The sequence below is a fragment of the Terrapene carolina genome, unplaced genomic scaffold, assembly GCF_002925995.2.
Source record: "Terrapene carolina triunguis isolate 2854851 unplaced genomic scaffold, T_m_triunguis-2.0 Scaffold238, whole genome shotgun sequence".
In the NCBI taxonomy this organism is placed as follows: domain Eukaryota; kingdom Metazoa; phylum Chordata; order Testudines; family Emydidae; genus Terrapene; species Terrapene triunguis.
In genome coordinates this window covers 14,805,879-14,823,226 of record NW_020664589.1, presented here as the reverse complement: position 1 = coordinate 14,823,226, position 17,348 = coordinate 14,805,879, and the positions used below count along the sequence as shown (strand labels likewise).

General features: G+C 42.7%; 1 protein-coding gene across 1 annotated transcript in view; it reads left to right on the top strand.

The window, feature by feature from the left end:
- TTLL11 (tubulin tyrosine ligase like 11) overlaps positions 1-17,052 on the top strand; it is a 110,503-nt gene extending 93,451 nt beyond the window's left edge. The window contains exons 8-9 of the mRNA XM_024211146.3: positions 3,168-3,274; positions 14,865-17,052. Coding sequence (XP_024066914.2) covers positions 3,168-3,274; positions 14,865-15,154 — 397 coding nt within the window. The 3' untranslated portion in view covers positions 15,155-17,052. The remainder of the gene's footprint in view (positions 1-3,167; positions 3,275-14,864) is intronic.
- The last annotated feature ends 296 nt before the right edge of the window (positions 17,053-17,348 follow it).

Genomic DNA, 17,348 nt, shown 5'->3' with positions numbered 1-17,348 from the left:
TGGGTCAGACCAAAGGTCCATCTAGCCGAGTATCCTGTCTTCCAACTGTGGCCAATGCCAGGTGCCCCAGAGGGAATGAACAGAACAGGTAATCATCAAGTGATCCATCCCCTTTTGTCATTCCCAGCTTCTGGCAAACCATCCCTGTCCATCCTGGCTAATAGCCATTGATGGACCTATCCTCCATGAATTTATATAGTTCTTTTTTGAACCCTGTTATAGTCTTGGCCTTCACAACGTCCTCTGGCAAGGAGTTCCACAGTTGACTGTGCATTGTGAGAAACAATACTTCCTTTTGTTTGTTTTAAAGCAGGGGTGGGCAAACTTTTTGGCCTGAGGGCCACATCTGGGTATGGAAATTGTATGGCGGGCCATGAATGCTCCCGAAATTGGGGATTGGGGTGCGGGAGGGGGTGAGGGCTCTGGCTGGGGATGCGGGCTCTGGGGTGGGGCTGGGGATGAATGGTTTTGATTGCAGGAGGGTGTTCCAGGCTGGGACTGAGGGATTCGGAGGTTGGGAGGGGGATCAGGGCTGGGGCAGGGGGTTGGGGCGCGGGGCAGGATCAGGGATGCAGGCTCTGGGCGGCGCTTACCTCAAGCTGCTCCCGGAAGGAGCGCCATGTCCTACATGGCGGAGTGGCCAGGCGGCTCTCCGCGCTGCCCTGTCTGCAGGCACTGCCCCGTCTGCAGGTGCCACCCCTGCAGCTCCCATTGGCCGCGATTCCCAGCCAATGGGAGCTGCGGGGTGGGGGGGCACTTGGGGCGGAGGCAGCATGCGGAGCCCCCTGGTTGCCCCTACACGTAGGAACTGGAGTGGGGACATGCCCCTGCTTCCGGGAGCTGCACAGAAAGCCCCTGACCCCGCTCCCCTACTAGAGCGCCACAGAGGGGCAAGCCCCCAACCCTGCTCCCCAGCGGGAGCTCAAGGGCCAGATTAAAAGGTCCGATGGGCCGGACGTGGCCAGCAGGCCGTAGTTTGCCCACCCTTGTGTTAAAGGGTAGCAGTTTGTAACAATTGGTCAAGCCATATTTTTGATGAGAAATAGTAAGTGGATTTTTTTGGTGATTCATAGATTCTAGGACTGGAAGGAACCTCGAGAGGTCATCGAGTCCAGTCCCCTGCCCTCATGGCAGGACCAAATACTGTCTAGACCATCCCTGATAGACATTTATCTAACCTACTCTTAAATATCTCCAGAGATGGAGATTCCACAACCTCCTTAGGCAATTTATTCCAGTGTCTAACCACCCTGACAGTTAGGAACTTTTTCCTGATGTCCAACCTAAACCTCCCTTGCTGCAGTTTAAGCCCATTGCTTCTTGTTCTATCCTTAGAGACTAAGGTGAACAAGTTTTCTCCCTCCTCCTTATGACACCCTTTTAGATACCTGAAAACTGCTATCATGTCCCCTCTCAGTCTTCTCTTTTCCAAACTAAACAAACCCAATTCTTTCAGCCTTCCTTCATAGGTCATGTTCTCAAGACCTTTAATCATTCTTGTTGCTCTTCTCTGGACCCTCTCCAGTTTCTCCACATCTTTCTTGAAATGCGGTGCCCAGAACTGGACACAATACTCCAGTTGAGGCCTAACCAGCGCAGAGTAGAGCGGAAGAATGACTTCTCGTGTCTTGCTCACAACACACCTGTTAATACATCCCAGAATCACGTTTGCTTTTTTTGCAACAGCATCACACTATTGACTCATATTTAGCTTGTGGTCCACTATAACCCCTAGATCCCTTTCTGCCGTACTCCTTCCTAGACAGTCTCTTCCCATTCTGTATGTGTGAAACTGATTTTTCCTTCCTAAGTGGAGCACTTTGCATTTGTCTTTGTTAAACTTCATCCTGTTTACCTCAGACCATTTCTCCAATTTGTCCAGATCATTTTGAATTATGACCCTATCCTCCAAAGCAGTTGCAATCCCTCCCAGTTTGGTATCATCTGCAAACTTAATAAGCGTACTTTCTATGCCAATATCTAAGTCGTTAATGAAGATATTGAACAGAACTGGTTCCAAAACAGACCACTGTGGAACCCCGCTTGTTATGCCTTTCCAGCAGGATTGGGAACCATTAATAACAATTCTGAGTACGGTTATCCAGCCTGTTATGCACCCACCTTATAGTAGCCCCATCTAAGTTGTATTTGCCTAGTTTATCGATAAGAATATCATGCGAGACCATATCAAATGCCTTACTAAAGTCTAGGTATACCACATCCACAGCTTCTCCCTTATCCACAAGACTCGTTATCCTATCAAAGAAAGCTATCAGATTGGTTTGACACGATTTGTTCTTTATAAATCCATGCTGGCTATTCCCTATCACCTTACCACCTTCCAAGTGTTTGCAGATGATTTCCTTAATTACTTGCTCCATTATCTCCCCTGGCACAGAAGTTAAACTAACTGGTCTGTAGTTTCCTGGGTTGTTTTTATTTCCCTTTTTATAGATGGGCACTATATTTGCCCTTTTCCAGTCTTCTGGAATCTCTCCCGTCTCCCATGATTTTCCAAAGATAATAGCTAGAGGCTCAGATACCTCCTCTATTAGCTCCTTGAGTATTCTAGGATGCATTTCATCAGGCCCTGGTGACTTGCAGGCATCTAATTTTTCTAAGTGATTTTTAACTTGTTCTTTTTTTATTTTATCTGCTAAACCTACCCCCTTCCCATTAGCATTCACTATGTTAGGCATTCCTTCAGACTTTTCTTGCAAAATCCAGCTGATTGAAAAACATGTATAGCAGCTTGTTAATCCTGTTGTTTTCAGGATATTGATATGAAGTTGAACACATTGAATGTTCAGAACTTACTTAGAGGTGTGGCAGTATCCACAATACTGGATCTGCTCACTGCTAGTTCCTATCAGAGCTGGTGTCCGAGTGCTCTGAACAAATGGGAAGGCTGGTTGTACACGTGACGTTGTAAGTGAGAACATACAGGTCTTTCTCCATTATATAGCCCATGTATATTTAACGAGTGCTGGTTTGATTGATATCTGCAGCAAGCTAGGTGGCCATGGCTTTCAGTTGAGCTCTGTGTGCCTTCATAGTTGCCCACCTGGCCTGAATAAACTCTTTATCCCAGTTGCCTTCCCACCATTTGGCTAACTTTGGAAGTAATCAGACTTTTGCTTGATCTTTATTTGGTTTATATTTAACAGGAACTGCAAGCTGAGTAACAGCAATTTTTCAATGGCTTCCGTGGATATTCTGTACATCGATATCACAAGAAGGTGGAATAGTATGGGACTAGACCAAAGAGAATCAGGTAATTCCATTCCATACTGGGAGAGTATGTAAGTTTCTGTTTCTAGATAGCTTTTGCCCTCATAAGTGCACACCCAGCTTCCACTAATGTTTGTGGGAACGGTGCCTCTGCATCTGACTGCAGAATTTGGCCCATTAGTTCTATACCAGCTTCCCTTCATGTGTAGGGTAGGTCATCCTTGTTTTCAGGTCCTCATTGGACTTGGGTTTCACAAAGCCTCCCTTCTTGTGCTTGCAATTTTGCAGGTGTAATTTTGGTTTTTGGAGGTGCATTTACTGTCATCTGCACCTGCAAACTCATCTGGTGTTCGAAGGCACTTTGCCTTCAGCCTTGCACTGAATCCAAGGCACTTACCAATAACCTGTTAATGCACATGCTGAAGTGCCTTACATTTATGTTCACATAAGCAGATGCTGTGATGCCTCATCCAGGTCCACCAAATCCATAGTATCCTTAATAACACCAGTGAAGTCTCCATTCTAGCATAACGTGGTGCACCCTGCATTCAGACAGTACTTCACACAGCTAACAAAAAAGACATCAATTCAAGAGCTCCAAACAGATATGTCTAGCTGCTTTGTTGGTCAGTTCTGCTCCCCGATTGGGTATTTTTGGTAAAATCCAAGTACTGCATTCGTTTACTTTTCAGATGGCAGGTTCCACCCTACAGCTCCTCATTCTCTGTCCTTGGCTTTGTGATGAGCAAGGAATGTATGATGCATTGTAGCAGGAACTTACACTACACCTCAGCTGTTAAATTGGCTCCAAATGTAAATGATATCCAAAAGCTTGTTTTTTTCAAAAGAGAAATTCATTAAATAACAAAATTCACTGGAGCAGCAAGGTAGGTGTTCCTATCAAGGTACTGCAGATGGCAGCTAACTTACTACAGCTTTGTTGGCAATTGGGAGGGAGGCTTAAATCTGAACCTTTGAGGGTAAGTATTCATCTTAATTATCATTTTGAGGGCTAAGAGTTCTCGTGTTTTAAATGAGTTCTGAAATTTTGCTGCTGCATTAAGCAAAGAAGAAGAAAATAGAAAAAGAAACCCCATCTCTAATGCTGAATATGTGTGGTAGCGGAAACATGCCTTTTTTGATTACATTATTAAATAGGGAAATTGATCAGTAGTAGCAGAAGGAAGCTGTTTTTCATGTTTATTGCTTCAAACTAGCATTGCCATCTGGCCCATTGTTAATTCTGGATTAGTTTTTCATGTTTTGTTTGCATCTTAAATTACTGTGTATAACAAAATCTGTACAGTTTGCTCGTGTAATGGTGCTAGCACAGATTGTTGGTTTGTTTATCAGTGTTTCTCTTTGTTTTGCTGACCAGAACAAGGAGATGGGAGAGAGATTTATTTTCTGTACACTCCAACTAACAACATCCTCCTCCTCTCTGGCTTCCCTCACACCTCCATTTCCTCCTCTGGCCCACACAAAATGCAGCGGCTGAGATCATCTTCTCACTCCCCCTCTACCACCTACCCAGGTTCAAGCTTCTTGTCTTAATTCTGTCCCTTCCTGCTTAACCAATCTGTTCTCTCCTTGTGTTGCTGCCTCATCCTCTGGGCTCTACTGGTTATGCCAGCCTCAGTTGCCACTTGTCTGCTCCGTCCACCACTGCCTTCCCACTGTCTCCGGGTGACACCCTTTATGCATGACAATGATCAGTTACACTGCTACCCTCTCCTGTGTCATATCCCTTCTCAAAACCCACTTTTGCCATGATGTCTTAAAGATATCAGCAAATGTTTAGTGGCTAGGCTGAGTGCAGATGGGGAAAGTCCTGATTTATCAATGTAGTTAGAAAAGTAGCACCTCCCCAACAAGTGTCCCTAAAAATATATCCATTTGATTGGCTCCCTCACTCCCCTTCCTGTGTTTCTTGTCTGCTTAGACTGTCAGCTGCTTGGGGTAGGGGGAGTTCCTGTCTGTGGGCATGTCCAGTACTGTGAGCCTTCCCAGTCCTGATTGGAGCCTTGGGGAGCTGCCATTATATTAAATAATACGAATATTTGCTTAGTCTCTTCACGTTGTTCTGGCTGGACCTTAAGGGCTAATTCAGTTCTCATGGAAGCAGATGCTACTTACTGAAGACTGTGGAGTTGCAATTGCTTATACCAGTTCCGAGTTTAGTCCTAAAGCCGTGGGGCTTGATAATGCAGGAGAATGATAATGGGATATGGAGCCTTTCACTTCTAAGGTACTAATGGGGTTTAGCCCTTTAAAGTAGGGGGTTTCATGGTACATGATTGTAATTAAGACAGACCATTCAGTCTTTCCCAGCCTACTCCATCTTGACAATCTTGCACTGGAATGTGTGTGGATAAATAGGACTAGAGGCCAAACTATTCCAAAGTGACTAGTGATTTTTGGGTGCCCAATTTGAGACCGAGAGTGGATTCTCAGGACACTGGGGAAATCTGGCCCCTCTTGGGTGTCTCAGGTTGGACACCCAAAAATCATTAGTCACTCTTGACACTCTTGGCCAGTCTGGCACTTTTCCCAACTAATGTCCTGTCATCTTCTTTTCTTTACGTGTGCTTTAGCAGTGAGGATTTTGTTCCTTGCTCTGCAGAATTCCCTTATCTAAAGCAGAGTATAATTACTATGTATTACTCTTATTAAACATTTATACTGCAATAGTGTTTAGAAGCCCCCAGCAGGGTTAGAGCCTGATAGTGTTATGTGCTGTATAATCTCCTATAAAGTCACAATCCCTGTCCCAAAAAGCTTGTCATCTAAGAATACAGTTCCCCTCAGCTTTGCAGGGGCAGAAGAGTTGGACCTAAAATGTTTATACTAGATTGCTACCTTTATTCCCACCAGTATCAGCTTTATACTTTGTCTTACTCTACATACCAACCATGTACAGTAGACTAGTTTTTGGTCTATCTCACAAGTCTGTTTTGAAGCTCTAAAGGGGCCTCTTTATGCATGCATAGAATTTCCAATAAGCTTAATGAAACTTATGTGCACACAACAAGGGAAGAATAAACTCCTTATGTCTGATACTTGTCTGAATGAAGATAAACCTGCATGGAGGGGAGCTAGAGCTGAACAGACTCCCACGTAGGACCCATAAAGGAAGCGAGAGTGTTAAAAGGCCAATTAAACCCCCCACATTTAGAAAATGATGACATTTATTTTAAAAATGACTTTTTTCTCTATTAGAGTTTTACTATGTGCTCGGGACGCTGATGAAATTGAACAATAGGTATCTCTAAATAGCTTCTCTGCTGCTCATGAGCCAATCTAATTGTCATTTTTATTAAAAATGTTAAAGGCTTGGGTTTATAATGTCCTCATGTAACTTTTGTTGTGGAAGTGGAAATGTGAATGACAGTATTGTCAACCAAAGGGGTTTGGAACCCCTAACTGCACACAGGCAAATAAAGCAAAAAAATGATGTGAAACTAGCCATGCCGAGACAGTTATTAGATGTAAGCTCTCCTCATCAGTCATGTTCCGCGGTTTGTGGCATATCTGCAGCCTCTGTTGAGAAACAAAAGTGCAGAGCACCCGGGGGAGGTCTGCCCGTTGGGTTTTATACCTCAGGAGCACGCAGAGTAGGCAGCCGTGAAGGGCAGTGGGCCAAGGTCAGTCAGGATATAACCCGCAGCATAAATTCCACATCAGGTACAAACTAATCCTGAAATGGATGTAAATGGCAAAGCAGAACAACTTGTACCCAGTCTAGTGAGTGTAGAATTACTGAGACGCTCCTTCAAAGTGGTGGGAGGGTGTGAAGGGTTGACACTACATAATTTCCTTCTCCCCCTTTGCCTTCATGCCTTCTACCATTCTGCCCTAGTGCATAGAAAACCCTTCCTCATTTTGATCTCTTCTACAGACCCACTTCTTCCCTGAGGTCCATATGGCACACACAGATAAGTACTGGATCAAGAGATAAACCATAAAGTCCTTCCTCTGGCTCTCCCAGGGCCTCTTATCTTTCTGTGTCTTGTCTTGTAGTCTGTAGGGCCTTGGCGACAGCAACAGTCTTGATGCTTGTGTTTTGTAGAATGCTAACCTCAGTGTCAAATAACAGCAAGAAAATGGAGCAGGGAACCAACTTTATCCTATTCTCTCCCCTGAGTCGCTTGTTTTGCTACAACCACCCCCCTGCATGGAACTCAGCCTAGTTTTGCATATCCACCAAATGCCATCAGTCAGAGTGAGGCTGCTTTGTCATTAAAACCCACTTTCGAACTTCTTTACGTCCAACTTGTGATTTTAAACCACAGTTTAAATAAGTTCTCAATTTGACTGAGAGGCTTCGTGAGAGTTGCATCTGTTTCCATGGGCTGATGACTTTCCAGACGCAATCCGCTAGAGTCAGCTTTAGAGAAGGGCCACTCTAGGCTGAAGACATGGAAGAGCCTGTAATAACAAAATATTTACAGGCTCCCACTTCCCAGTGAGAGATGAGGAAGCACTAATCCAAGAGAGAGAGTGTGACGAGAACCCCCTCCTCCTCCTTGAGGAGAGCTCAAGTTTGATGTACCAGAAATCTTGGAGTGGAGTTTGCCAGGGCAGTCTGCCACTTAGACTTCACCTTCTGTTGAACAGTCTCTGTCAGGCAAATTAGAAATTGTTCACCTGGATTTTTTGTTTAAATAAAAAATATGGCAGCTGAAAGAGAGTCAGAACAACCCCAGGGCAAAGGCTGCAAACAAGGTGTTTCCGAAAGAACAGCGCTGAACCCCTTGAATCCAAAAGCCAAATGAAAAATGTTTGTTGGGGTACGAGGGTTTATTCCCGGCTTCATCACTGATTTGCTGTGTGACCCTTGGCAAGTCACTTAGCCTCTCTCTGCCACAGTCTAGTGGTCTGTAAAATGAGAGTATTCATATTTACCTTCCACACAGTGGGGCTGTGAGGTTTAATCCTTTGCTTAACTCATTAAAAGAAATCTACCAAAGTTTAATGTCCAGATTTCACCTGCTCTCTGTATGTTGCTATGTTTTCTGTTTTCTTAGTTTGCAAGCTTTTTGAGACAGGCACTATGTCTTCTCTGTGTACCTAGTGCAGTAGGGCCCTCGTCCTGATGAGGGCAGTATAAGTAATGAATAACAATGATAGGTTTGAGGGTCTCCAGTGAAAGGTACAGAGTCTGATGCCAGCTGGGGCAGGATTCAATACAAACTCCATTTCTCAGGCTCAAGGACTTTCTGTATAAGCTGTCCCATAGAATTCTTTGGAAGACATGTATTCTAAACAGTGGTATATTAACATGCTCAATATATTATTCACCTGATGCTTTTTGTGGCTTTACACGTAGATCTTAAAAGTGGTTTCATCTCCCTTAAACAAAAGTCTCCAATGTACCACACAGATGTCTGCAGTATAAATCATATTGTTTAGCCTTAAAAACGGGCCATTGTATTCAGCTGACTTGTGCCTATTCTAAGGGTTGCTATGTGTTTATTCCCTCTGCTTATATAATGGTGTTTTTGTAACTTCCTTTCAAAGGAAAACAAGCGAACTGAAATCTCAGCGTTTTCCTCTTTCCTGAGTGTAGCACTTATCTTTTGCTCCCATGAAAGGGTAGACTTTCTTTTATGTAATTACTTTTTTCCCATGGTGAGCAATGGTAATAATAGATTTGAGTACACATTGATAACCCATGGGACCTAGAGTTGAGTGCACACACATAAATCATTGGGTTGACTTTGGTTTTAACATTTTCTATATTTAAGCATAGAGGAGGGTTTTTTCCTCAAAAATCTTTGCAAAATTCGTTTCCCAAATTGATTAATTTACAATTTTGTACTAAATGCTCAGCAAATTACTGCTGCACCATTAAATGACTTTGCAATATTGGACAGTGGAGATGCTATTATGATGGCTGCATTTTCTGCTATTTAATGCAAATTGCATTACGTATTTTCCTGCGGTCACCAAAGAAAATGATTTGCTTATAAGAAGGTTTCGCTACTAGAGATAGACAATAGTTTTCTTCCGTTAATTCTTGTCTGGATTAAGCTTTGTAAAATAGGAAACAAAGCTGCTTGCTCTTGTGTTACCCTCAAAATATTATTATTATTATTATTATTATTATTATTATGCGAATTTATATGGCACCCATCACCATGGCATCTGAGCATGAGGCTCAAATGGAGAAAATCAAGGGACCCCTGCTGTCGACTGTCTTCTTCTTATGCCAGTATTAAAATAGCCAGCCCAACACTGTTGCTTGGTATCCTTTGCTATGTTCCTCTCCAATGGAGTAGATTAAACTCTGCTGGGTAAATTTTGTTTCTTTTGTGGTTGCTGAGCACACACCACTCCAGTTGGGAGCTGCTGGTGCTCAGCATTTCTGGGAATCAACACAGTTGTCTCTGCTTGGACACCGTAGAATGGAAACCCCAGAATCAGTGGCCCCTTTTGTAAAATTTGGCCCTTGGTGAGCATTTTGGACTCAAATGATCACTTATGAAAAAAGCAACAGAATGTGGGCTACATGCTGAATGTTACACCTGTGTTTACACTAACTAGCCTCTGGATTATGTAATCAAAGACATATTGCTTTGTGCTAGTAAAAAGGGTTGGAGACTGTTGATAGGTAATGTGAGCTTATATATTTAAAAAATTTTCAGAAGTTTTTATCTTCTCTGTTTGAGTATCTATGATCACTTTACCTGTTAACGGTCTTGCCACTCTTTTTTATTAGTGGTAGACAAGGTTTGCTTTCCTCAATAAATAATTAAGAATGCTACAAAATTAGTTTCTGTAACTAAACAAATGACTTCTGCATAATACATTTTTAAAACATGAGCAGTCAATCGTATTCTACACACCCAAAGTCCCATAAGACAATCACAATGAACGATGAGTTGATGCTGTGACATCTTCAGCTAAATTAGCAATACTCTAGGCAATGTGTGTCTGTATTCTGGTGAAATATAAATTACATTGTTTAATGGGAGTCCAGGCTGACCTTTCAGTCTGGACTAGCCTCAGCTTGCTAATCACCATTCTTAGTGAGCTGGCTTGTCTGTCATTTAATGAAACGAAGAAAGCATACTTCTGTCTGATAGTTTGTTAGTTTCACTAGCCTGGCTTTAGTGGGTAATGATTTCCCTACTAGCTCCGTTCACATGTGTAAACCTGAGACATACTAATTTGTCAAGATAGCAGAGTTCAGAGGTGATTTTCTTGTTGCAGTAATGGCTTAAATATATCGAGTGTTTTATAACTTAAGCTCTAAAATCGCTATCACATTCCAATAAGAAAATCAGGCCATATGTTTCTGACAGCTGCTTAGTAGCTTTTGTGAAATAAGTCTGGTGTTTTTTTACTGGACAGGTGTCCCCATCTCAAAAAATACCATTGCCATTGGCACCTTTGTTGGCAGCGATAGCTGTAAAACTATGGATGGAATGACTATAGAGACCTAATACCTTCACAATGACAAAGGTGGTGTTTCAAGGTGAGAATTGAGTCACAGTGGGGCGTTTGAGGGAACCTTGCATTGCCACTGCCTGTTGTATAGCACTTGCTCTAAGAATCAGAAAGGAAGGATGGTCCAGTGGTTCGGCACTAGCCTAGGTCTTGGGAGACCCAGATTCAGTCCCTACTCTGCCACAGACTCCATTTGTGACTTGGCTAAGTCACTTACCCTCTCTGTGCCTTAGTTCCCATCTGAACAAGGGAGATAATAGCACTGCCATGCCTCAGAGGGGGGTTGTGATGAAGATAAATACACTAAGGATTGTGAGGCACTTTGAACTCTGCTGATGAAAAGCACTGTATCAGAGTTAGGTGGTATTAGTTTAGTTTATTATAAAGCAAGCATTTGAGTCTAAAAAGCTGTCAGGCTATTATCTTTCAACTAAGACCAAAACCTAGTGTACTTAGAACATAAAAACAACACCCCCAATAAAAAACACACAACCCCCCCTCCACACACACGTATATTTATTCTAATTATACACATACATGTGTGCATGTACATATTTTTTTTTTTAAGGAACAAAGCGGTGGAATAATAAAAAATCACTCCAGCTGAGAATTCCTTTCCATGATTTATCAGTATTTTATTTCTACAAAATGGCTCTTATCTCTCTCCTACATAAACACCAAGTGTCTAAATGATACACAGTGGTAATTTGCTAGAATGTGGCCAGATATCACACCTGTAAAAATACTTAGATCCTGCTGAAGATCTAAAAGTGCTTCACAGATGTTAATGAAGCCTGCACCCTTAGACAAGTATTATTTTACCTAGTTTATAAGATAAACTCTACTGTATATTAACCTTATATATAACAGCTGCCATACACATCAGGCACACAGAGTAATACATAAAATATATTGCTCAAAGGAGTGATAAAGGGAACAAATGTAGTCCTAATATCAGAGGGAAAAATTGAATATATATTACAAATAAGATAGTATTCATCAGATGTTTAATAATGTCTGAATCGCTGCACTGTACTTGGTATAGCTACATTAGGAACCCCCTGATTTTTACAATCACAAAACAGTAACGAGGTTTCCAGGTGCTCAAAGTACTGTCTGTACAGAGGGAGGGGTGGTGGTGTTTCTACAGAGAGGAATCGTACAGAAAACCTGCAGATTTCTCTTTAGAATTTCACTGTGTGACCAAGTCTTTTATTTTAAATTAGTTGACAGAACTGTATTAGCAAAAGAATCACAGGCAGGAGAACCTTCAAGCCCAGGATTTCAGCATCCAAGACTTACCAGATTTGTTTAGGGTTACAGTGAACCAGAAGTTTTAAGGAAAAAATAAAAATGGAATGTAATATTTCTGTATATAATAATCTTCCTGAACTATCTGTGGCAATTTGGCTTTGAATTTGGCCCACTTCCAACTGTAAATCAAACAATAGCTGTTTCTGTTATTGTAAAACAGCAGCTTCTAACTTTTTCCATTAAATACTCTGCATGAGTGTCACTTATGGGGGGAAAATATGTATGCTACCGAATCGGCCCTTTTCCCCACATGATAGCTCACCATGACTGATAAAATAATTTACTGAGCTGGCAGCTGCTGCTGTCAGATAACCCAACAATTTCTTTGCAAGCTGTTTCACCACAGAGCTTGTAAGTGACCCCAATTGCAGTCTTATTTAAGAGAAATTATACTTCAGACTGTAATTGTAATGTTTAAAAAGATGCTTTTTCTTGCAACATCAATAAACCTAAATTGAGTTTTAAAAAAAACCCCTCAGCATCTGATCTTAAAATAATCCCCTTAAGTGTGTGCTCTAACTGGGTGAGCAAGTTACGATGCAAACCAGATATGACAGCTGCTTGTTGCTGACATTCTGAAAAGGTACGGCGGTGCATAGGTCCTTAATTAAGAATTAAATAGGGTATTACGGCAAGGTTCCAAAAAGCAGGAATTAGCCACCCTTTCCCTTGGCCATTGTAACATGCTGTTAATGTGATGCAATCAGAGGACACCTTAGAAGTCCTGTTTCTGCAGCGTCTGGCTTCTCTGCAGGTTGCTTGGGGGAAGCTGAACTTTGCCGCGGAATCTTTGCCATTGCTCTTCTTTCCCTTATTGCACACTCCAAGAGCTTGGGTTTCCTGCAATTACAACAGATCATCTGTGCTAGAGGGCTCTGTTCAGGTTAAGCAGAATCTCTTTCCTGATATCAGTGAAATTACACACTCACCTGGGAGATATGTAGAAAAGTCCCACAAGTAATGTTAGCAGACTCTTTTCTTGGAGCGGACTGGGGAAGCCAGTCCTTTAGAATAAATGAGGTGCATGTGATCAATCTGCTGTGTGCCTTCGTCTGTCCCACCTTGGGATGTGAACTTCCCATCGTACACATTTAAGAAGGGGTGGGAGTTAGTACTTGGATAGGAGACCTAAAGGAGAACCCAGCTTTTTGGAGGCAGTGGTGATGGTGATCCAGTAAGGGGTTCTTGCCTCTGTGTCCATACTATGCTGTGTGTGTGGCTGGAGGGGCCGTCTCCTGGATGAGAGAGAAATCTGAGCGCCTAACCCCTTCTGGTTGTTAAAGATCTCAGGGCACCTCTCGTTAAAACAGGGGCGTTAACACTGGTGTTTCAGCTGAATGTTTAGTCTTACCAAGGCAGGGGTGAAGAAGGCAGCAGGAACTAAGGGCTGTTGTTGGGGAGGAGAGAGAATCTGAGTATTCATCTGCAGTCCCTAATGAAGAATATTCAAGTCAAAGTACCAGTCCTTAGTGCGGTAAGGACTGACGGGAAACATCTAAAGAATGCAAAACCATTGCAGGAGCAGCTTTCCCTGGAGCCAGAGAAAGAGACTTTAGAAAAGCCAAAGTAGGCCATCTGCTGCTGCGGAGAACCCAGCCGAGCACTTAGATGCCATGAGCTGAATAGCCCATCTGTGCCCACATGCAGGTTCCAGTCTTTGCACTTGGCCTGTGAAGTACTGTGTGGCCAGCCAGGCCCCAACCTCCCATTTGTGGCCTCCTTTAGTTAGAAAGGAAAAGTGTCTGCAAAGAATCGTGGACTGGAAAGTTGTGCTTTTGCATGTGCAACAACAGAGTGTCAATTTACAAAAAAATGGAGGGACTGAGTTGCTGAAAGGAGTGATGGTGGAACCATGGAGCCTTTCACTTCCAGGTGCCAGTTCGAATCCAGCTTAGGTCAGTAGAGACCAAGTTGTTACCATCTGATGGCAGTTTGGTGACATATGTGAAACAAGTTGGTGAGTCACAGTCCAGTTCCTAGTGGAGAAGTGTCCACATTGCCAACACCACTACCAGGACTGTCACTAATTGGTAGCCTTAGTGGGCATCTCAGCAGAAAGGCCAGGTATGGGTGGCTGCACAGGGCAGTGTCAGCAGAGAGGACAGGAAGTTTAGGATAACTCACTTGTACATTACTGAGGGCACCCATTAATGGGACCAGGTTTACAGAGCCATAAACCTAAACACCCTGAAATCTGTATTGTGTTCATATCTGAGATTTTGGTTTGGTCCCATTTTGTGTTTAAAATGACACACTTCAGTTTCACATATGACTTGTTTTTTCCTTGGGCAGATTATATTCTCTGGAGCTCAGCATGTGAGTATGTGTCAGACTCAATTTCAACGTAATGTCTGAAGCAACAAGAATCAGGGCTGATCTTGTGTCAATTCAATTTCACAACCTCTTAGAATCAATAGTTCCTGTAGCCATTTACCTCCAGATGCCAGACTATCAGGTCAGACTGATGCTTGTAGAGATCACAGCATATCCTTATGAATAGCTTCTACTTTCAGGAATGTCACCCATCTATAACCCAATTTGGGCATGTTTGCTATTCTGGGACACTTCTTTTAAATCTTTGAGCTGTTTGATTTATGTGTCAAATACAAGGAAAATGTCTCATTTTGGTCTTTGAAGGGCAGAGGATGGGTGTTTGTTTGTGACCATTCTAGGCAGTTGCTGCTTGAATTAAAAAGGAATTAACTAATAGCGTGCGCACGAGAGAGAGAGAGATGGAGTATGTATATACACATCCAGTCTTTGGGATGAACAGGGGTATAGAAATGAGACATACTAGATTAAAAGACTGCAGCATGTGAGAGAAGTCTGTGCCATGATTCTAATCTAAACTCTCTTCTTATTTGAAGGTATGTGCTTGCAAGCCTTCATAGAAGCTTTCTTTTGCCTGGCTCAGAGAAGATACAAGTCACTCCCACTTCATGAGCAAGTGGCATCATTGATTGATTTCTGTGAATACCATCTAGCCATCCTCGATGAGAAGCGCCTGGTTTGCAGCCGAGGAATAACGGAACGCCGAGCAGCGCTGGTTACCTGTCAGCCAGATGGACTCCACCTCACGGCAGCTACTCATGCGCCTCTCCTGAACCGCATGACTGCTGCCAATAAACTTACAGATTATAGAAATCATCGGTCTTGATGGGCACTATCAAGGAAAAAAGACAATGACAGGGCTGGAAACTGATCCCTGAACACATACTGCAGGAGGTGAAACACGGGCTCTTGAGTTCTTCCATCTGACAGTCACCGTAATATATTACAGCTTTCCCTGATTTATGCTCTTCAGAAGTGATTGTTGCAAACTTCCCCTTCCACGTAATGACTCTCAGTGGAAATGGCTGTTATTTATTATTTCCCCAGTGGGCATACAAAATAGCTGAAATGACAAACTGAATCTTTTATTCAGAGTTTATAGAAAATCATTTATGAAGACAAAGGGGCAAAAATGCAATGTTACAATAACTGGCATCATGGGGTTGATAGCACTGACTGAGAGGGGCAACCTCAGAGAAGGAATTTCAGCTCAGTAATGCCTTGGAGAAGCCAATTTCTACAACATGAGCAACATGTTTTTCAGCCGCGCTGTGTGTTCTGGACATTGTTTTGAAACCAAGTAAGGAGATGCAAACTGGCATTTCTAAATTGTGTGCGTTTTTAAAAACTAAAACCCAAAATTATGCATTTGATCACATTTTAGGCTTTGTCTCTCTCTTATGAGGATTTAACTGTATTTTGTTTTGTGTGTATTGATACAGATTTTGTCTGTTGGGTGCCGGCAGCTACATACTGGATTTTTTAAAAAAGTTAATCCTAAAGCGCTGAAATCATAACCACTTTTGGGGTCCAGCTCTTTGTACACAGCCTTTGTTACTCCAACTGCTCTTATAGGTCAAAAGAAAAGGTTAAAATGGCTACCAATCCTACCCACCCGTATACCCCAAACCAGCTCCATTAAGTTCTTTAAATTGATAGGTGGTACTTCAGCAGGACTGCATGCATATGGATTGATGAGCACTGATCCTGCAAAGAGAACTGCAAAGGCTCACCCCAACATTGTTCTCTTTTCAGGGTCAGGGCCTGGGAGCCAGATCTAAAGCCCAGGGAAGTCAGTGGGGCTTAAGTGGCCTCTGGATCAGGCCTACGTGAATCACAGTTGTCAGGATCAGGATCAGATACTGGTTATGATCTTCATGGCCTTGAACGGTTGAGGACCCCGCCACTCAGATCTCCAATTTCCCATGGTCCCAACACAATTAATAAAAAAATGTGGATTGATCCAAGCATTTCATCTTCTGGGACAAGTGTGAGGGCATTCTTGGCTGAAGGCCTCTGTGAGAACCTGAGTTTGAATTCAGAGCACAGCACTCTTCATTCCCACTGGGTTGGGAGCTGAGGGCACTAAGCATCATGTAGAGTTAGGCCCATAGGCCCTGAAAGCAAAGCCTGTTGAAGTCAATGGGAGACTCCCATTAGTTTGGATTAGTCCCTTAGTTAGGCCTTGATGTTAGTATTATGGCAAACCTCTGAATTCATTAAGATCTGGGTCAGGTCCTCAGTGGGTGTAGATTGGTGTAGCTCCATCTGACTGAGAGGCTTTCAGGGCATCTGGGCACCGTTACAGCAACAACAAAGGGCAATGCTCTGGGGCCAGACTGCAAATTAAAATGAAGGTAATTCTATTGTTTGGTCCTTTGGAGAGGAAAACAACTAGAATTGTTCATTACGTATAGTGCTTTATTTACTGCATGAGCACTAGCTGTGTGCCACTGCATATTACCCTGTAACGATGCTCTGCAGATAGGAGCAATTCCATACTTGGTTTTTTATTTTAATCATTATTTGAACAGCTCCTGTACATATTTTCTCTGTACTTGTAGCATGTTCTGGCCAGCATTCAATGCTGTCATTAGTATTCTGTCACAGTACAGCACCGAACTGGGCAGAGCTAGTTTTTCAAGTGTCTGTTACTGTAACTCATGGATTTAGCAGTAAAAAGTGAGACTAACTGCATATTGGATTTTTTGCTATCATTTTTGGACCAGGAATGGTACCTAGAGCTGTACCTTTTCATAGGTCCTCAAATTTCTCTTTGAAAAATATATATTAGAACAAAGATGTACAAGAGAATACAGTCATCCTTGCTGGATTAGGTTACTAGATCTCTTTTTAAACACAATTCCATAGTTTACTCCTATTTCATAGGAGAGAAGTCGTGGGACCCACTAGTCTGCTCTCCCATTGACCTTACTGGGGGCTAGCCTCAGCAAGACTGTGACACTTAGAACGTCGGTACTATTGACAAGGAACCTTCCATGTATAATTGCAGCTAATGG